At 49.2% G+C, this 20,806-nt stretch overlaps 7 protein-coding genes across 7 annotated transcripts; 3 read left to right on the forward strand and 4 right to left on the reverse strand.

The window, feature by feature from the left end:
• Nucleotides 1-30: 30 nt before the first annotated feature.
• On the reverse strand, nucleotides 31-6,994 carry F9C07_5916 (putative SNF2 family helicase; the record flags this gene model as incomplete). Its single annotated transcript, XM_071511413.1, has 5 exons — nucleotides 31-334; nucleotides 383-753; nucleotides 1,153-5,317; nucleotides 5,443-6,174; nucleotides 6,399-6,994. 5 exons carry the CDS (start codon nucleotides 6,992-6,994, stop codon nucleotides 31-33), a joined length of 6,168 nt encoding a protein of 2,055 aa, XP_071367045.1.
• Nucleotides 6,995-8,282: 1,288 nt separating this feature from the next.
• On the reverse strand, nucleotides 8,283-10,567 carry F9C07_5917 (phenylalanine ammonia-lyase; the record flags this gene model as incomplete). The annotated part of the gene is made up of 3 exons (XM_041294833.1): nucleotides 8,283-10,183; nucleotides 10,243-10,349; nucleotides 10,413-10,567. The coding sequence occupies 3 exons, from the start codon at nucleotides 10,565-10,567 to the stop codon at nucleotides 8,283-8,285; spliced, it is 2,163 nt and encodes a 720-aa protein (XP_041150458.1).
• Nucleotides 10,568-11,445: 878 nt separating this feature from the next.
• Nucleotides 11,446-12,915, reverse strand: F9C07_2281056 (putative polyadenylation factor subunit CstF64). The gene is made up of 2 exons (XM_041294834.2): nucleotides 12,553-12,915; nucleotides 11,446-12,494 (listed from the first exon to the last, which is right to left on the reverse strand). Exons 1-2 carry the CDS (start codon nucleotides 12,605-12,607, stop codon nucleotides 11,701-11,703), a joined length of 849 nt encoding a protein of 282 aa, XP_041150459.1. The 5' UTR covers nucleotides 12,608-12,915; the 3' UTR covers nucleotides 11,446-11,700.
• Nucleotides 12,916-14,440, forward strand: F9C07_2281057 (prohibitin-like protein). Its single transcript, XM_041294820.2, has 4 exons — nucleotides 12,916-13,146; nucleotides 13,217-13,285; nucleotides 13,364-13,719; nucleotides 13,784-14,440. Exons 1-4 carry the CDS (start codon nucleotides 12,963-12,965, stop codon nucleotides 14,105-14,107), a joined length of 933 nt encoding a protein of 310 aa, XP_041150460.1. The 5' UTR covers nucleotides 12,916-12,962; the 3' UTR covers nucleotides 14,108-14,440.
• Nucleotides 14,441-16,027, forward strand: F9C07_2281058 (guanidinoacetate methyltransferase; the record flags this gene model as incomplete). Its single annotated transcript, XM_041287255.2, has 2 exons — nucleotides 14,441-14,641; nucleotides 14,745-16,027. The coding sequence occupies exon 2, from the start codon at nucleotides 14,786-14,788 to the stop codon at nucleotides 16,025-16,027; it is 1,242 nt and encodes a 413-aa protein (XP_041150461.1). The 5' UTR covers nucleotides 14,441-14,641; nucleotides 14,745-14,785.
• Nucleotides 15,232-20,655, reverse strand: F9C07_2281059 (DNA replication licensing factor mcm4). The gene is made up of 5 exons (XM_041294835.2): nucleotides 20,264-20,655; nucleotides 19,333-20,211; nucleotides 19,202-19,273; nucleotides 17,957-19,149; nucleotides 15,232-17,893 (listed from the first exon to the last, which is right to left on the reverse strand). The coding sequence occupies exons 1-5, from the start codon at nucleotides 20,511-20,513 to the stop codon at nucleotides 17,306-17,308; spliced, it is 2,982 nt and encodes a 993-aa protein (XP_041150462.1). The 5' UTR covers nucleotides 20,514-20,655; the 3' UTR covers nucleotides 15,232-17,305.
• F9C07_5921 (uncharacterized protein) lies at nucleotides 16,547-17,089 on the forward strand (the record flags this gene model as incomplete). Its single annotated transcript, XM_071511414.1, has 1 exon — nucleotides 16,547-17,089. The coding sequence occupies one exon, from the start codon at nucleotides 16,547-16,549 to the stop codon at nucleotides 17,087-17,089; it is 543 nt and encodes a 180-aa protein (XP_071367046.1).
• Nucleotides 20,656-20,806: the final 151 nt, after the last annotated feature.

Genomic DNA, 20,806 nt, shown 5'->3' on the forward strand with positions numbered 1-20,806 from the left:
GTATATCATAAGCGAGATTTGTTCCACACATTAGAACGCGTTGTCCACTACAACAGACATCGCTTCTCCTTTCACTATCTCCCACTCCTCAACCTCCTCCCTCGCAGCAAGGGTGGCCTCGCCATTCCTCTCGACCAACACTTTACCATGACGCTCTTGGAAGAGGGTAGTGTCGATGGTCATCCTTGCCAACAGGTGATATATGTAGACGTGCTTGGTTTGTCCATATCGTCTGGCTCGTCCGATAGCTTGGGTCATCGAAGAGTCATAGTCGTACTGGGTCTGTGCAAACATAGGTGAGAGGAATATAACGTGGTTTGCACACTGAAGGTTCCTGATCTCCATTAGTACAGACTGAGATACAAGTTGACAGTCAACTCACAATCCAGCGGCCATCTCGCTTCCCAAGTTCAAAATCAAAACTTTGTTCTCACCAAAGCCACCAGCTTCCTGAAAATGTTGGACCTTCTGTGCTGCCCTGCGGTCAGTTGCTATGATTGCAATGTACTTGATCTTTGCCAGCTCTAAGGCTTTGGATGCGACGTCTATAAGCTCCGGGAACTGTATGAAGAGGAGGATCCGATCGCCTGTGGGCACTGCCTGGATGATTTCAATCATCTTATCCAGTTTGCTGCCGCCATATTTGGCACTTCTGTCCCTTTCATCGCACTTAAGAGTAGATGCGTCCATGACATTGAATTTCTTTCCTGAGCCTCGGCAGCCTTCAACATTGCATTCTTCTTTTTGAACTGTCTTCATGGCACATTGTGAGCACAAGGCATGACCGCATGAGCCCAATATGTTGATGTGATTTGCTGCTTCTGGAGTTGTATGACAGGAGCTGCACTCAGCAATCTCTGACCCTGTCTGAACAAGGTGTACGGCCTTTAGGAACCTGAGCGCTCTTTCCCGGGCAACCCATTCGAGGATCAGCTTTCGAAGACCACTCGTGACTGTTCGCAGCATGAGCTTGAACTCGCTGATGCGAGTTGGCTTGACTGGAAGCTCTCCTGCTTTCTCTTTCTTTCCACCTTGTTTACCACTCTTTGTACCCTTTACACCACGCTTTGTGGCTTGTACACTAGCCTGTTCGCCATTTTTTGTTAGCTTCAAGTTCCCATTCAAAGCTGGTGGAGTACCGCGAGAGCTTACCTCTTCACTGGCATCAACATTGTCCTCTTTCACCTCAGTCTCATCCCGCATTTCTGTATCGAATGAGTCCTCAGCTACTTGTGCTGGATCAGAAAAGAATAGCTTCCAGTCATCTGCCTGTGAAGTGAGTATTGCACTCTTAACGAGTGGATATATCTTTTCCGTCACAGCCTTGTCACCAAAATCGTGCGCCTTGATGCTCTCAATGAACTCGTGGAACTTTTCATGTCTTATGTCACAAGCACAGTATACCCACGCAGCTTGCTTGGTCTTCTCCATGAGTTCTTCCTTGAGGCCCTCGAGCTGTTTCAATCGAGTCTCAATCAGCGAGCTGCAGGTGAGCTCTTCAGGTACACCATTGTGCCAGCGACCCTGCAAAGCGAGAGATGAACATCGTTTGAGAAGGGCTTCTTCGCTTGTTTTGCTGCTCCCAATCACTTCATCCAGTCTATCTTCCCGATCACCCCTGATACCTTTTCTGCCACCTCGGCGACGAAAACGGTTGTATGTCATCAACTGCTTGCACAACTCAAGATATATAACTGTTTCGGCAGGTGATTGCTGAATGAGAACTATGTGTTCTGATGACGGAATCTCATCAATCTCTGCGACATTTTTGCGAGTGAACTCGTCCAAGAATCTTTGTGCAACATCGTGTCGTCGACGATGCCATTCCTCACTTCGAGGGGCCCGCAGCGCCTGGAAAGATTCTGCTTCTGATCGCTGCTTGCGGATCATCTTGAGTCGTGCGTTTTGTGACTTAATGTCGTCATCGTCGATACCGAGATGGATGCCCAAGAAGGGCGCAATTGTATTAACATCAGCAAAGTCGTTCAGCGGCGGTGTGCCGGATAGGACCCATTTCGAACGAGCCTGAAGCTTGAGAAGAGGCACCAGTCGTTCGGGGTTTGCAAAAGTGAACTCATCAATAACAAGTCGATTGAATGAGAATGCATGGAGGAGAGGAAGCTTTACTGTCGTCCAAGTTTGTTGAGCGGTGTTATTTATGCCGAACTCCTTTCTGTCGTCCCAAACTTTGGACGTCTTAACGGGTGCACGCTTGCGCTTCACACCTTGACCCATTTTACCAGAGCCTTGTGCTTTCCCAGAGCGTGATGCCGTCGGGGCTTCCTCATCCTCGCTATCTTCTGACCCACTCTCGTCATCCTTCTCCTTTTCTGAGGTCGTGGGTGCGGTTGTCCTAGGTTGGAGTTTGAGGAGCTTGTCAACTCTCGCCCGAATTACTTCGGGATCCTCTTCTTCGCTAGATTCCGACAGCTCATCCTCACTTGATGAATCGACATGTTGAGCCCCCGCTTCGATGCCAGGATCCTGACCTTGGTGAACGTCTGAATACTGGTTTCCCCTAAGCCGCTTTGACGGGATATATATGGAATTAGCTTCGTTGTCCTTGACTTCCTGGCGTCTGGCCTGAATCGACTCAAGTACTGTCCTCGGGCCTTGGTCTACCAGGAGCTGGACATGTTCCATCATCACCGCATGCGCTTTAACAAACCAATCGTCGAAATTGCGACCTGCCTTTGGCGGGACTCGCGGCATGCCGGTGAACTGTTGCAGCTTCTCATAATGATTCTGGCTGTTAAAAACAGCCCAAGAAGCCAAAACAATATCTGCCTGCTGAATATCTCGATCCATCTTTCTTCCCAATGCCGCTAGTCCGTCGATCACCAACACACGATATGTGTTTTTGAGGAACTTCGTGATCTCGGACTGCCATTGCTTGATCATGATCTTAGGCACGACGATGAGAGTGGCATTTGTGGGGATGAAGCCATCGATAGATTCTGGCTCGGTCTGCTGACTGTACTGAGTATCGATCAATCCGAGAGTGATAGCTGTTTTTCCATATCCAACGTCGTCCGCTAGGACACCGCCGCGGACGGTTTTCTCCATGCATACTTTGCCCTCTGCGCGCCACATAAGCATAGGAAGAAGGGCTTCCTCCACCTCTTCTTCAATGAAAGGTTCAATATCAAGGCTTTCACGGTGGATCATCCACGAGAGGGAGCGCAGCTGCTCAGGCCGCAGATCGAGTTTGAAGTTAGGCGGTTGAGCGCTTTGAGCATTATTTCTGTTGCTGACGAGACTGAAATCGGGGAACACGAGATTTCTCGAATCATAAGAATTGGGCACGACACGCCAGAAGAAAGAAGCATTATCAGAGACATTCGTGTCCAAGAGCCTCTCATAGGCTTGATGCAGTAGCATTTGAACGTTGAGCGTGACACGCATGTGTCCATTATCCTCTTCGTCGACACGACGGAATACTAAAAAGGGTGGAGGCCTGAGCTTGACCTGCCGTTCGTACAGAGCTGCATCGTGTGGATCCTCGTATGCCTTGATCTGTCCTCGAGTGTTGCGACCCCATATGATCCGGGGCTTTGCTGGTACACACACTCCACACACAGGGCTATTCGATTTGCTCGAAGATTTGCCGTCGTTGACTGAGATCCAATCCTGAAATGCGGAAAAACCGACTGCCTTTTGAAATAACCAAGAAATATCTCCAAGAAGAGCGGGAGCTTCCACGGGATTAGCCACTTCCCATGGCCCCTTTTTCCAGAAAGAATCTATAGCGGTGGCTTCTGCTTCAAAAGAGAGAAGAGTGATATTTGCACTACGACAGTCCCGATTACTGATCGCCATTGACGTGAGCGGCTTCAAATTGGAGCAGATGATGGGGGAATTCGGAATATAGGAGGCCAACGTGACCGCTTGCAGCTTGATGGATTTACGATAGTACACGTTGGCATACTCCGGCTCCGAACCCAGACTTGAGGACCGCCACTTGTGAGAAACTTCCGCGATAGTGGAACGTGATGCATAGCCAAGAGTCCGTTCGTGTTCCAAAGAAAAGACAAATGAGTCGTACATTGGCTCATCGAGCTTTGAGGGATCCAAAAAGAAGTATATTGCGGGAGAATTTCCAACCGGGGGTTTCTTATGCAAGCAGCCACTCGCTGTTCCGCAGTGAGGGAGAAGATCATATGTCCCTCGGACGTCTACTCCAAGAGCTTTGATATCATCATCAGAGCCATCAACCGTGATTTGTGTCCATACTTTGGATTCAGGGAAGCCTTTAACTTGAATACCGCATTTTGCTTCGAAAGATTCGATGCGATGATCACTTCCTGAGAACATGAGCGCACACTTTGAACTGATAGGGGAGAGAATCTCCCATTCGCCTTCCAAAAGGGAATTGGGATAGGGAGTCATGAGTGCAATTGGTTTCGAGAAGATTTCGCGAATGAGACAGACGACAGGTTCATCCTCTGAGGGCTTTGCATGGAGCGACCAACACGACCAAAAATCACTGACAACAAGACTTAAAACTCCATACTTGCCCTCATAGGTGACCGTCCACACTGAACTCCTTTTGATGTCGACAAAGCGGAACTCGTCGCTCATTAACAGAGCTACAGCGCCTAAGAATTTCTTCCAGACGCTAGGGGAACAATCGATCGATATGCCCGTCTTAAAGACATCATAATGCTCTTGCAATATACCGGATATGACCAGTCGAGCAGGAAGAGAGCTTCTGAGTCGGCTCATGAAATCTAAAGGCTGGGTACGCACCAGTTCAGAAGCACGTTGATAATCATGAGTCGGGTTACCGACACAGTCTGAGCAAGCGGTATGATCACAAAGTTTACATCGAAGGATATCCCGCTTCATGGCGGTTTGGCGTTCACATACGCAATATCTCGCGCTACTCGCGGCCTGAGCTTGGATATCAGAAATGGTTACATCAGTCGCTTCGTCGACATTAATACTGCCTGAAACGAGCTCGTGATCGTGACACAGCTCAAACCGTTTGTGCCTCGGGACTTCTTTCTTCGGACGAGGCTGCTGACTACCTTTATCGAGTACTTTGTGGCCCACAATAAGGGCAGAGAGAATAGCAGCGCCTACGACCGTCGAACTCATCGCATTTCCAGCGAGCTGTTGAAGTTCAGCCTGAGTTTCGCGGGCAAGTATCAGTCTATCCAGCGGTAATCCCTGAAGAGAAAGGGACTCGAGTCCACAGAGAGGGCCACCTCTGATGGTCAAATATGGGATGCCGGAGGGAGTGATACAGCCCACTATGCCGTACGCACGGGTGTCGACCTCTCGATCGATACCCTGAGAAAGCTCTATGCACCGCCTGGAAAGACTGTTAGCCGAATGATACCTTTTCCCCCGCCGTGGGAGGGTGGGCAGGAGGCGGGGGAGAAAGGAAGAGAAAGATTGAACTGTTGGAGTAGAAAGGAGGGTTAGAAGAGTGCTTACTCTTTGTGGTTCATGTCATACCCTTCCACGAGCTTGCGAAGGAAATTGGCGTCAAGTGTATCCCAGACTCGCTCTGGCATACTTCGGAGCCAAGGCTGCCAGGTGAAATCCGGCATCTGAGAAGATCCGTCCTCCTGCGAGCGAGTGAACGGGCGACGGTGTCCCAGGCCCATGTTCATGCGGTAGTTCTGATGCCTGACCTGGTACCGCTCCCAATTGTAGACTGTATGCGACGCTATCCGCGCCGTCATATCGTTCTCTATCTGCTCCAGTCTACGATCATCAGGGTCCATCAGGAACATACCGGCCGGTGAGCTCGCAGGGCGTTTGAACTGAGACAGGATCTTGACCCAGTCAGCTATGGCCGTTTCCTCCAGACCGTGTTCTCGCATCCGCTGTCTGTCAACGCAGAGCATGTACCCTCTCTCGCGGGTTTGTGGGAGGTAGTATGCTTTGGTGTCTACCTCTGCATGGCACGCGAAGTAGTCGATGCCGCCCCATGCCTCGGCGATTTTTCCCCATGGGGCCATCCGTACATTTTCCAGTACAACTATTCGCGGCCTGTACCTCTTTGCGTAGCCGAGGATCCCCCAGAATGTTCCCCCGGATTCTCCGCTGTCGTCGAGGGTCTTGCGCTTGTTGTTCAGTGAAGAGAAGTCAACGCAAGAGAATCCGGCAATTAACATGTCTGGGTTCCTGGGAACCTTCTCCAGAGAGCCATAAGCGGTTTGACTTTTCGGTGACAGTTAGCGGAGATCTTGTCAAGTACGGCGTCTCGGACTAAGGGGGTGAGGCTAATGCAAGAAGAGCCAAAGCAGCAAAAAATTGAAAACAAAAGAAAATCCGACAAAAGGAGCATAAAACAGAAATACAACCAGAGGGAAGGGAGGGCAGCACAAAAAAAGGGGGAAAAAAAGAAGAAAATCGAGCGAAAGAAGAAAATCGAGCGAACTTACGCAACACGGTCCTTCAGTTGAGTAACATCACGAAAGAGCAGACGCGGATGAAAGTTATTATCGATATAGCGCTGCTTATAAGGCACAATCTCTGCGCTGAAAAGATGACGAAACTTGAAGTCTCGATTGAAGTGCTTCCTCAGATCTATCGAAAACATGTCGGTCAGACCAGCCTCACCACTATTGAAGAAGACAAGAATAAGGGAACACTCACTGTCCTGCACCAGCTCCAAGGCCAACAACGGACTCTCAGTCCCCGAGCAGGCAGTTACGATCCTCAAAGGCTTTAATCCAATATGCTGAAGAAACTCTCCAAGGTTAAGCTCCAGTGCTTGAGCAGTGATGGAACGATAGATGTCGCTCAGTTTATGAAGAGGAGGGAGATTCAGAGCCAGCTGCGTGCTGAGCCGTCTTTTGCCAAAATGAGGTTCCGATCTAATGACCTCTGGCAGCTCAGGGTCCATGCCAACAGTCTGATTCTCGATAATAGGAGTGGAGCTTGAACTAGCTTGTCCAGCGTCGGTGGGTTGGGTGCGTCTACGCTTGGTTGTGCGTACGGAGGGGGTAGAGGAGGCGGGTCTCTTGCCACGAGCCATTTCGAATGTATGTAAAAAGAAGAAGCTTCTGAAAGAAGAGATAAAATGATCCTGCTGATCCAAAGATATTTCTCTCTAAGAACAAGCTGTATGAGCCAGGATGTATCCAAATGAGTGCTGTAGGGCACGATTCTGTCAAGTGGATGAGGATGGTGAGTGTGCTTGGGAGATGTAGACATAGGAGGGATAAACAAAAATGTGGACGTGTGTCACTGGGCCCTAAGAGATATAATGAAAATTTCACTTGCTACAGGGGTAATCGCATCGTTCACAGTGAAATTGCCTCGTTGCCTACATGGCCTGCTATTTGCTGTGTCGTGTTTCATGTCTTGTAGTGAATGGAATCACATATCCCAAAGGGGGGGATATCTGCCCCGACAATGCTACTCCCGTTGGGATCCTACAAGAGAAGCAATGTGTGAAGATCATAGGCTTGATTTCTTCTTTGTGGAAGTGCTACATCTACACAGTAACTAGGTGGCAACCAAAGAGAGGTATTCAACACATTCTCACACCCAAAGAAAACACCAATCAAGCAACTAATACTCACAATAAAGAGGTCTCTGGGACAAAAGCTTTTGTTCTTGTAGTATCTACCAGCACTTAGTACCTGTCTGGACTTTGATACAACAGATCGTGATATCTTATAATTCTGCCCCTTATCAAGGAGCAAATACTCGACTGTCGAGGATCAACAATTCAACAGAATAAATAAGATAATTGATAGTGAGACTTATAGAATAATAGCCTTAGTAAGCTATTAAGGTACTTCCTAATCGTCTATATCTGCCATCTTATGAGTCGACTTGTATCATTTGAGGTTTCAAGGCGGGTTGAAGAAGTTGGGGGACGTTAAATCTATATGTATGCTAAAAGCTTATCCCGGTTGTGTACCTTGTGAGGCTTGGGTGAGGGCATACGTGAGGGTTTAACGAAATATCTTCGAGTACGTAGAAGTAGCTTTGCAATGTTGCGAGATATTTTAATATGATTACCTGGCTTTGGGGTCGATTAGCAGACTACGGAAATCAAAGGTTGGCTGTGTGTCTATTCTCCGAAGATCACTAGAGTTGACTTCAAGAGTCATGTCGTCAATAATATGATAAGGTTCATCTATGGAACAGCTATGAAGCGCAAATTTAAGCCAAGTGATAATAAGGAAGAGAGGATGATGGATGATTACAGCAGAACTTAAATTGAGCGTAATGATTCTCTTGATGGAATTAACCTCCAGGGTTGTTCAAGCACTCTATGGAAAGTCTATTCTTGCAGTATCTGGATCACTAATTCAAAGTCGGGACATCCTTAGACTCCTTATCTTTGTCAAAGAGTCATCAGCACTGGAGCTCTTTGAAGCAAGGGATTCCATGAAAGGACCCATTAACCTGCCGTCACGAATGGCCTCATAGATAATTGATATCCAAGAACCAATGGTCTTTTTCGAGCGACCATTCAAGGTTTCATTATTAACTGTCGGGTGCTCCACGAAGCCCAAGTGGAAGGGAACATTGAGTTCTTGGCGAACGGTGCGGTAGAGAATCTTAGCACCAGCGCCCAGGAACTCCTCGGTGTTTTGTTGGTTAAAGAATATGTCTGCCGTGTTTTGATATGTTTTGTTGAGAAGGTCAGCGGCTTGGGTTTCCCATCGATTCAGATCCGAAAGACCTGGACCGCGCTTCTCTTTCAGAGTATCTAGCAGCGTAGGAATAGCGTTTTTTACGGCTACTTGCACTCGTTCAGGTATGCCTTGGCGGGTTGTTGTCGACCAGCTTTTTGAGATGTTTTCCCAGAGTGATTCGGTCAGAGTTTCAAGCTCTTTGTCTGATAGGTATGAGGAGAAATGATCGGAGGTAAGCAGATGGAGTTGGGGCTTGATGTTATCGAGGTAGGTCAAATGCAGTACTCGGAGATCCAAGGCCTGGCATCCAATGTATAGACTACAAGCGCACATGAGCGACACTATCTCGACTGCCTGCATGGTGTACCGACTGGATACAAAAGCCATAGAGTTGATTGATTGGTTGCGCATTTCCGCTGCTTGTACGTGCGAGCTTACCGGGTTGGCAAGGTAAGCCAACTCTGCCATGTATGAAGCCATGCTAATATCGACGCCTTTCATAGTGAAGGAGAGGCTTGGGTCATCGGCGACAAGATTGGTAGGGAGGCCGTTGTTAAGGCTTGGGTCGACCAGTTCAGTAGACTGAGAGAAGAGGAGCCTGCCAAGCATCTGAAGGCATGATCTTGTCTTCTCCATTGCAGAAGTAACGGAAACCGCTTGGAAATTACCGCCATGGAGAATATCGCCGGTCTCGGGATCTATCAGTGGGTTATCTGTTGTTGAGTTAAGTTCAACGGTGACTTGCTTATGTGCGAGCAGGAGGTCTTCCAGCTGTGGTCCGATCCACTGAGGCACACATCGAAGTGCATATCTATCCTGCATCAAGCCTTGGCGAGTATGAGTCTTCACACTTTGAATACCCTGGGCAAGACGAGATCCCTGGAGAAATGAAAGAATATTCCTGGAACATTCCATTTGGCCGTCATGAGGCCGAATGGCAGAGATGAAGGGGTGAAAGCTCTCAGCATTACCCATGAGTGCTTCTAGAGCCACAGCCGAGATCGCCTGCACCAGCACGACCAATTGATGAGCCTCGTACATAACGAGACTGGACAGTGCTGCAGAGAATGAAGTGCCGTTAACTAGGCCTAATCCCTCCTTAGGACCTAGCACTTGAGGTTCCATGCCGGCAGACAAAAGTGCATCTCTAGAAGATATTATCTGAGATCTATGAGATTTCTGTACATGAACATATACATCGGGATTGCCTTCAATGGCGCCTGCAATGTAAGAAAGTGGAATGAGATCTCCAGAAGCGGAGATAGAGCCTCGTAAAGGAACAACTGGTGTGATGTGACTCTCCAAGAGCTGCAAGATAGACTTTATCACTGAAAGCGTAACCGCAGAGTGGCCGCGGGCGTTCGAATTGCACCGAACCAACATGGCTGCTCGCACCCAGGGAACGGGCACAGCATGTGAATCCAGGCGAATTTGTCGCTCGAGGTCCACATTGGTATCCTTATCTGAGGCGACTAGCACACCTGCTTGTAGAAGCTGGGAGAGTCCGGATTGCAGCGCTACCACTCGATCCGTTCGAGAATCCGCACTGCCGCCAAAGCCAGTATTAACACCTTCGAAGAATATTAGCACACCGAGTTACAAAGCAATCTGACTCAAGAGGGGAGCTAACCGTAGACGTGGTATCCCTTATCCAGATGGTCTCTCAGCACCTGCACGCTTGCTTCAATCTTTTCAAGGACAGCAGGATCTGTGGTGATCTTAGGTATACAGCCATAACTGTTCAGTGTCAGAATCAGCCAAAAAGGGGTTGTCTTGTAAATTAGAAGGTTAACTACTTACTATGCTACTGCTACTATAGCAGAGATGTCAAGAGTAGCTCCGTCAACATCAAGTGTACCCTCTCTTTGCAAATTCTGTAGGCGTTGACGTGCCTGATATGCAGTCTGTATGTGGGTCTGGAAGTCACTCAGGTTTCCCATATTCAACAAGTCCATTGTTTCTCAGGAATAAAGTTTTCTTTGTTTTCTGTGGAAACTCCAACCTAAGGCCCAGGTGGGCTTTAAGTAGTTGTTTGTCACAGTATTTCGCCGGGAGTGCAATCCGATGTAACGCAGCCACTAACCATGGAAGACGGTCTCAGAGCGTGCTAATGACACGGGTCGATCGTGAGCTAAGGTGAGACTATTTCCTTGTCGCATCGGATCGACCTAAATCCTTGGGTGCGGTTCCGCTAGATTGTGCAGTCGATAGCTGAAACAATAGAACTATCTCTAGAGCCTGGTTGGTCCTTCCTTCTAGTCTTGGCTTACCACTAGTAGTAGCTTGCGCATTCACTAGCTGCATAAGAGCTATTGAGGCATTTGATACGCTCTTTTTGTTGGAATGCTTCGCCAACTGGAACGGTCAATGGGAGGGTATGCGAGCCAGGCTAAGATAGGGTTCAGGGGGGGTGTCGATCTTCGTGCGCTAGGATCCCTGGCTGAACCAGACGTGTCTCACGGAGGAGATAGACTTCCAGACATGGCCATAGCGTAATCCTGCAGAATGAGGCAGAAGTGAAGAAATCTGGATATTTCCGAAGTGAAAAACCACTCACTGGGGAAAGTCGGTCAGCAGTGCAGGAAACAGTTTAGGGAAAACGAAGGGTTTCCCATTTTCGGACGAAGTTGCATTGAACTTGAACCCGTTTTACCACCTTGTGAGACTTGGTTCTCTTTTCATTCATTTTTCATTTTTTCATTTTTTAATTCTCAGTCCGGATAATGATCGGCAAATACATCCAGTGTCATTTGTTCTCTTGACATAAATTAATTTAAATGAAATTTACGTGGATTAATTTACGTGGTGGCGTGAAAGGGGAGTGATAAAAGAACCAACAAAAAAAGAAAACAATCAAGATATGGGATATCTACTACTATCAATAGCCTGTACTAAAACTAAGTATACATTCCTGTGTCAAATCACATGAACCATCTTGCGCCATCCCATTTGTCATTGGAACATAAGAAGAGGCAAAAAAAGACAAAAGAGGAAAGAGTAAAATCTTGAAGTATTGAAGTTGCAAAAGTACCAAAATCAAATCACGTAAGTCAGTTGATCTAGATCAATCTTCAATCTCGCTATGTCATCACCGCATGGCACCTTGCATTAATTGCTGTCGTAGAAGCATGATTTGGCTCCGCTCCATCGGAGGTAGTGCATCAATAGCCGACTGTGGCATACTGAGCACTTGTTGCAAGAGTTCGTCTTGCCCGGGCATTTGCTGCTGGGGCTGAGGTGGAGTGGAGACCGGACCGGGTACGGCTGAGAATGGCTGAAAAGGCTGCGCTGCCGGAGGAGCGGCTGCTGCCGATTGGGACTGGGCGGCCTGTTCCACCACTGTGCCTAACGTGCTGTAGTCGACAAGGTTCATCAGGAGCAGAGCCTGGAATATAGCGTATGCAAGCTGAGGCGCTTGTCGTAAAAGTTCCGTAGCGCGTGCCGGATCAGCCATGACTAATGACTTCATCTGAGAGAGTACATCGAGGAGTTGATTCGGAGGGAGAGAGGAGAGTGTTTGGGAGATTGCGTTCGGGCAGTCTAGGTGCGGAGGGAGATCCACGCCTGGGGGGAGAGGCGGTAGAGGCGCGGATGACTGCTGTGCACCCATCTGTCCATCTTGTCCGGGCACTTGAGTCGTCTGCGAATAATCTGGGGGTATCGAATCCTTCTCGTTGTTATGAGGCCAGTCCACACGGATCTTCCGTCCCATGACCTCATAGTCATTCAAGTTGCGAACTGCGGAGGCGGCTGCATCGGCATCGGCGAAGTCGGCAAACCCATATCCTTTAGGCTTTCCTGTCTCTGGGTTCATCATCAAGCGGAATTTGGTTACTGTGCCCGCAGAGCTAAGAATGTCCTTCACTTGCTCCTCCGTGAGATCTGAGATTGGGCGTTAGCGTCAGTTGAATATGAAGGTTTGCCACATGGAAGCACTTACTGTATGGGATATTCCCCAAAAAGACACTCTTTCCGGCTCTTTCTGGAGGCGCCATCTTTGCTGGAGTTATAGACAATCTGCAGGCTCTTTCAAACGATGGGGGGAATGAAACGTGAAGACGCAGTGCGCGAATGGTCCAACGGGATTTGGCAGGAGGCGATGTTTCCACACACTTTCAGTTCAAGTGTGAGGAATAACTTGTATTATCAAAAGAATTCGTAGTCTACTCTTGAACCTCAGTAGACAATTTTCTGTAAATGGAGTGAGTTGACGGGCAGCTTTACTGGAAGCTTGAGCTTTACTTGAAGGCGGTGACCCAAACGGACGATTTGCCGGAACATCGAAAGAACCTCAACGCCGGCTCCGTCACATCGTCATCTCTCATATTATTTTACTCGCAAACCACCATCATGGCTCGGAACCCAAGGGAACAGTGGGAGAGACTCCAGGTTATCCTACAGAACCGCGGAAGTCGTGGAGGCTTTGGCTTCGGCGGCTTCCCCTCCGGTGGGGGTCGTGGAGGCTTGGGGCTGTCTGGAGCTCTGATCTTGCTCGGTGTTGGTGGATGGGCTATATCAAATTCCCTCTTTAACGGTAGGCATGCCGGAATTTATCTACTTGTTCCGGTGATATGAACAGAATAGCTGACTGAGGCGGTTCCTAGTCGACGGTGGTCACCGTGCAATCAAGTACTCGAGAATAGGTGGTGTTCAGAAAGAGATCTACAGTGAAGGTATGCCGGCGCAATTCTTCTCGTTTTCCCTTCCTTTCATCCCTTCACTCCTATACTAACTAGCTATCTTCACGTTAGGTACTCATATCAGGATTCCATGGATCGAAACGCCGGTTATCTATGACGTGCGCGCAAAGCCGCGTAACATCGCTTCCCTCACTGGTACCAAGGACTTGCAGATGGTGAACATCACCTGCCGTGTTCTGTCGAGGCCCCGGGTGGATGCTCTTCCACAGATCTACCGTACCCTCGGACAGGACTTCGATGAGCGCGTCCTCCCTTCGATTGTCAACGAGGTCCTGAAGAGCGTGGTCGCGCAATTCAACGCTAGTCAGCTTATCACCCAGCGTGAGAATGTCGCCAGGATGGTTCGGGACAGCCTCGCTCGCCGAGCCGCTCGCTTCAACATTGCTTTGGACGATGTGTCGCTTACGGTATGGTTCCCAACTGGTGCATAGATCCGAGATGCTTAAACACTGACGTCGTACCCTTTAACAGCACCTGACCTTCTCCCCTGAATTCACCGCCGCTGTCGAAGCCAAGCAAGTCGCCCAGCAGGAAGCCCAGCGTGCTGCTTTCCTGGTCGACAAGGCCCGCCAAGAGAAGCAAGCCTTCATTGTCCGCGCCCAAGGTGAGGCCCGTTCCGCCGAACTCATTGGTGATGCCATCAAGAAGAGCAAGAGTTACATCGAGCTGCGTAAGATCGAGAATGCTCGTCAAATTGCCCAGATTCTGCAGGAGAACGGTGGCAAGAACAAGCTGTACCTGGATTCCCAGGGTCTGGGTCTGAACGTCAACGCCAACGTCGAAGACTCGAAATAAGAAATTCTCCCTGGAAAGGAATAATGACCAAGAGGGCTCCCCGCAGATGAAGTTTCCGAGGAAGTCTAGCTTCGCTATTATATTCAAATGGTTGCATCGGCCCTCATTCTTACTGGCGCTATTGATGTCGCTTTGGAATGAACGATCGGGGTGTGGGATAAGGTATCTGTACAAATAGTTTCGAGTGTTTTTTAGGATTCTCAAAGCAATCGGGCGAAATGTTTCTCTTCTCTTTCAATATGATTTGACTACGAAATACAATAATCATCCTGGCATATGCCCTTGGTAGATAACCTGGCGTTGAGTCTCTGTCTACATAGTATTCTCCGCGGAATGCGATTGGCTCCGCGCGCGGAGTTGATGAACGCGGCGGGCGGAAATTTTATATCGACGGCGGGGAAGAAACATTTTACTCCTACACTTTCAAAGTCGACTCCAATCCAGTCGCTATAATACAAGGAAACCACCGATACCTCCCAATCATCTGCCTAATTTGTCTATTCAAATAAATCTCCCCCATCGGCCAGCAAAAGGGTAATCCCAGCCTCAATCACCCTCCTACTGCCCCGCACCAATCCCACCAATCCCCCGAAAACCCAATCCAAGCACATAAACCACAATCTAACATACAATACAGACCAAACCCATAGAGAAAAAAACGAAACGAAAAAGAAAAAAATGACCGACCCCACAACAGAAATCGATGTCGACCTCGACGTCCAAGAAATCCTCCTCGCCGCCTCCCAACACGACATCCCCAAACTCCGCCAACTAATCCGCTCAAACCAAACAATCGCAAACCCCGTCAATGTCAAGGACCCCGAAACCGGATATGCGCCGCTGCATGCAGCAATTGCGGCCTGCGAGCCTGACGACGAGGAGCCGAACGGCGTCCAGACCAATGGGGAGCAGGGAGACGAGCAGAAGAGCGTTGAGGAGAAGGGCTCGGCGACTGTGAGGTTTTTGCTTCAGGAGGGTGCGATTTGGAATGATCTTGATAATAATAATGAGACGCCTGGGTGTGTTGCTAGGCGGTTGGGGTTGACGGAGCTGTATGAGCAGCTTGTTGATGCTGGTGTGCGGGCGGAGTTGCTTTTGAATCGGTTGGATGGGTATGAGGAGCTTGAGGATGATGATGAGGAAGAGGAGGAGGGACAGGAAGAGCAGACTGGGACTGAGGAGGTGGAGGTGGAGGGTGAATCTGCTCCTCAATTGGTTGAGGCGACTACCACTACTGAAACGGCTATGGAGACGGGCCCCGATGTCACTAATTCCCGGTATCTTGATTCCAATTTGACTTTCCAGAATGATCGGCTGCTGGATCAAGATCAGAATGGTGTTATGATGGCTTGGGAGACGGATATCATGGCCAAGTCGGCGAAGAAGCTACTGCCTACGTCTGGACTGCGTGTTCTGAACGTCGGACATGGTATGGGTATTGTGGACGGATTCATCCAGGAGCAGTCGCCAGCAGAGCACCATATCATTGAAGCGCACCCGGAGGTTGTCGCCGAGATGAAGCGGAAGGGCTGGGGTGAGAAGCCGGGTGTTACGATCCACGAGGGCCGGTGGCAGGATATTCTCCCTGACTTGGTCGGACAGGGAGTTATGTTCGATGCCATCTACTACGATACATTTGCCGAGTCGTATGGCGACTTCCGGGAGTTCTTCAGTGAGCAGGTTATTGGACTGCTTGAGCAAGAAGGGAAGTGGAGTTTCTTCAACGGTATGGGGGCTGACCGGCAAATCAGCTACGATGTCTACCAGAAGGTAGCCGAGATGGACCTTATGGATGCTGGGTTCGATGTTGAATGGGAAGAGATCGCGCTGCCTAAGCTGGATAATGAATGGGATGGTGTGCGCAGAGCATACTGGCAGATTGAAAGTTACCGTCTGCCATTATGCAAGTATATGGATTAGAATGAGATATAAATGATTTATGTTAGACACACGCCAGACTTCAAAATAATAGAAGACAGTTACACTTAACACATGCATAATATTCTATACTATCAGAATGCTACTTTACAATGATATACCCAGTACAAAAGAAAGAGACCCTTATCAAACACCTCGTCATTAAGAGACACCGCTTCCCCCTATACTGATCGTCTTATAGACGTGAATCAGTGGAGATCTTGCTCCTGAAGTTATCTCAACAGTAACCAGCTTTCTCCAACTCCATTAAGGGGAATCACTCCGTGTGCAAAATAGAATTCTGTCTAACAGAAACCCCCAATATCACCATCCAAATAACATCCCCATAAACCAAGACAACACTCCATAAAAACATGATTGGCCAGACAAAGAAACCAGCTTCCTCCGTGCCAACACCTTCCCCATCCCTACTACTCTTCCACCCTTCAACTCATCTTCAAATTATCGCCTCCAAAGCCAGCCACTCCCAAATTTACATCAAAAAAGCCCCAAAAGGAACAAATGTCCACCTCCCCAATCCACTACATCCCCCAAAGCAGAACCCCCCAAATCCTCTCCCAAAAAATCCACCACATAATCGCATGCCCCCACGCCCAAGTTCCCGTCGGAACAACCAAGAGAACAAACCACTGGTGTTTCTACCTCTCCACGTCAGAGACTACGTGCGTCGCCTTGGACTGTCAGCCCAGTCATACTGTAGCTAGTAGTGTTTTGGTTGGTGGGTCGAAAGCGTATGTTTATCTATCGGAGTTGAGTGCTCCTGCGGGTTCGGATGCGTTGCTTGAGTTTGCGGTTGCGGTGGATGTGAGGGCTGGGTTGAGGGTTGGGGATGTGGTGGATGTTTTGGTGGAGAATGGGAGGGAAAGATATGAGTTTGATGCGGATGGGGTTGGGTGTCGGTTTTGGGTGACTGGGGTGCTGGAGTTGTTGCTTAGGGTTGGGGTCCTTGTGGATGGGCGGCAGGTTGAGCAGGCGAAGGCGGTGGTGAAGAGGTTGTGGCCTGAGGGGACGGACTTGGAATTGGATCGGGGGGTGTATTACTAGCGAAGGAAAGGCGCTCTTGGGTTAAGTTAGGTATTTTGAACTATCTATTGCTTGGTTTGTAAGAGCTTCTCTCTCTATTAACTGAATATTGAACTGGAAAAAAAACACCAGACACCGTCCCTGCCCTGGTACCCTCGAATCCATGCGGCTGACTCAATATACGCTTTCCCAGATTACATACATACTGTTCCGTAGCATCATGATCCCATCATTTGATTACAGAAGTCGACCTCCAACACGCCGGATGCTCCGTCGTGCACCTTCACCTAGAACGTTGACGTAACCTTCCGTCTCCAGCGTGCGGACTGCCTCTGTGAATTGACCTCCATCCACCTCACCGCTGCTCTGTTCAGTCAAAGCACGATAAACGTCGCCCCAGCGAGGAGTAGCACCTCCGCCGCTGAGCTCGTCGATCACCGCGAGCACACCACGCTTCAGGGCCTCCCGCTGACGTCTCTCGCTTGCACTAGTGCCCTCAGTGAGCAGGCCCATATCAATCAAACCGGTCCGCGAGTCTGTGGCCGCCTGCTTAATAGCAGACCGGATCAAACGCACTGCCTCCTCAACATCTGCTGCGGTCACTTCTAGCGACAACCGCATGCGTGCGTGGGCTTCCGACAGTCGGATCATAGACTCTAGTTGACGAGTGGTCGCCGTAATTCTACGATCAGAGGAGCGGATGTCATCTCCGAGCTTGCGCATGTTCACATATGCATCCGAGAGAGCTTTGCCAGCAGCCGGGGTAAGAACGGGATGAACCTTCGTCTTGGCGTAAGTAATATATGCCGTCAGGAACTCGATGGGCTGCAAGTTTTAATTCTGATTAGCACAATGTTAGAGCCACCTAGATCGAAATTCGTTACTTACCAAGACTTCTTCGTCGCTTGCATTCTCTGGCTTGTCTTCCAAATACATGTTGACCAGATGCTTGGCCAACCGACGATCTTCTTGCTCATCCACACGATCCAAAACCAAGTATACCAAATCGAAACGGGACAGTAAAGTAGGCGGAAGGTCAATGTTCTGAGGAACAGGCAGATTGGGGTTGTATCGGCTCCCAATAGGGTTTGCGGAGGCAAGGATACTGGTTCGAGCGTTCAGCGTGGTAATGATACCTGCTTTAGCGATTGACACCGTCTGCTGCTCCATGACTTCATGCAGGACGGACCGTGTAGATTCGTTCATCTTATCGAATTCGTCAATACAGCAAATACCACCATCCGAAAGTACCAGGGCACCAGACTCGAGCACCATCTGACGCGTGTCGGGATCCCTAGTCACGTAGGCTGTAAGACCGACAGCGGAAGAACCTTTGCCACTGGTGTAGACACCCCGAGGCGCGATCTTGTGGACATAGCGAAGCAGCTGGGATTTTGAAGTTGACGGATCACCGCAAAGAAGTACATTAATGTCACCGCGGTAGCGTGGGTTACCACCCTTCTGGAAAGACTTGTTAGTGCCTCCAAACATCTGGAGTAGGATACCCTTCTTGACATCATCCATCTCATAGACGCTAGGTGCGAGAGACCGAGAAAGGAGTTCATACACATCCGGCCGGGTGGCAGTGCGCCTGATCTTTTCCTCTTCTTCAGCTGTAATCTTCCGAACCTGCTCTGAATCTCCAGCAGCCTGCTCAGACAACTCTTGTTCGATGGTTGTGACGTCAATGCCCAGCTTCTTCCGATCGATCTTTTGGACATGCAGAACATCAATGTAAGTCTTGAAAAGTGCCTTCTGCGTCCGTTGGCGGGGATTCACGCGCACAGGGTTGCACCGGAAGATGCCAGTCACTTCAACTCGATCACCAGCCTTACAAACATCCACCAACTCATCGTAGACGCAAAGGGAAACAGAGTGAGGAGTTTGACCGTCGGGCACGCTATCCGGTGTTTCTTGCAATTTGATGACCTGTTTGTCGGCGAAAATACAACGGTTGTGAATGATCTCCATGCTGTTTCTTTGCCTGCAAGCAGGGCGTGGACAAATAGTGGGCTCCGCGATCTTTCCACGATCGATATCGACTTGCACGCCGTGATTGCAAGCCTGGCAACGGAAGAAGGCTAGAGACAAAGTTAGCCAACGTGGGTGAAAATTGAGATACTGCCAACCCACCTTCTTTCATATCCGGGATGATAGGCGTCGCGCGAATGACAAGACCTTTGATGCTCACTAACTTGTCCATATCTAAGGTGTATGTTAGCAACTGAATTGTTTAAAGCGAGAAGCGCGTCTAATGAGCATACCGGCTGGATCTAGATCTCTCATGTTCACACTAGAATCAAGTCCGAAAGGAAGAACTTTGAAAGCCTTTGTCTCGACTTCACCAACAAGATCTGGAATTTCGGTCTGTGGCATCCGGCCAGTCTCACTCAAGGCATCTGAGCTTGGGACTGCGGGCGCAGAACTGAGATTCCTCGAGTGTGACTGGTTCCGTTGGTTCTGAGTCCGCAGACGCTCCATCTCTTTGATCGCAAGTTCAACCATAACATCCTTGATGGTCTGATCCATCAAAGGAATAATCTCCTGAGGATATGCGTGTAGTTGATGCCACAATTTCAAAGTCAACGGGTATGCTTTGAGGTTCTTCGCGTCAAGATTCAAGCTAGTCACACCCAACTGACGCATCGTGTTCAACATGTTGATGTATTCTCTCTCCTCTGCAGTGTCTCCCAGTCTGCGGGTTTCATCTTCTGTTGCACCCTCTGCCCACAGACGATATTTGGTTGCAAAGTTGTAGAGGAAATTCTTGAACGCGGACATAGAATCTTGAATAGAGATGTTGGTACCCCAGATGACGCGAGTAGAGCTACCACCCAACGCATCCGCTTCTGAAGTACCGGGGTGAATGTTTGAGAAAGTTGCATCTGACTGTGGCTCTCCATCGGCGGCAGGTATTCCATTGGCGTCAACAAAGACTCTGCGTCGTCGACTAGGCGTAGATCCAAAACCACCTGAATGAAGATCATTGCGACGGGACACGACATTGCGCTGACCGCCTGTAGTCGTGCGATCCGAGACGAAAAGAGCACCACTGCTACTGCTGGGAATATCGGAGCGTCCTGGTTGGAGGCTACGAGCGCGAGTTGGGCTAGAACTAGACATGTATCGGATTGGGGAAGACTCTGCTATATGTAAGTAATCATCGAGTATTCAAGAGTCTAATGATTGTCGTACCTCCGACAGCAGTACGGTTTCCCCGTGGTGTGGTCTCATCTTGGTCCACGGTAGATGATGCCCTAACAGGAGAGCTGGGCTCATCCATTCTCACATCTGGTGTCTCGGCGGGTGGTGACGAAGGAACCGCTGCCTCACCTCTTAGACGACGAGAAGCGCGGGGTGTTGTTTGTGCATCTGTTACCCTTGGACTGCTAGCCTCTGCCCTGGATGGGCGACCTCTACGACGAGTCGAAGCCGGAGAAGACATTATGAGTCGGTCCTGTTAATTAAATTATCGCAATTAGAAGGACCGACGGAATCAAGATATTGGCGTTGTTTTGGGGGGAGGGGGGTTGAGAAGGGTTTGTTTGTACGGAGTAGGGATCGATCAAGTGGAGTTTCAATTTGCTAGATTCTTTGTGGATTGCAGGGCGCGTCGAAACGCGTTGACGCGTTAAGTGGTCACGTGCACATGATCAGGCCGGGGTCAACCAGATCTTCAACCATCTTCTCGAAAACCAACTACAGAATATCCTTCCCATTATTTTCATATACATCGTA

The sequence above is a fragment of the Aspergillus flavus genome, chromosome 7, assembly GCF_009017415.1.
Source record: "Aspergillus flavus chromosome 7, complete sequence".
Classification (NCBI taxonomy): domain Eukaryota; kingdom Fungi; phylum Ascomycota; class Eurotiomycetes; order Eurotiales; family Aspergillaceae; genus Aspergillus; species Aspergillus flavus.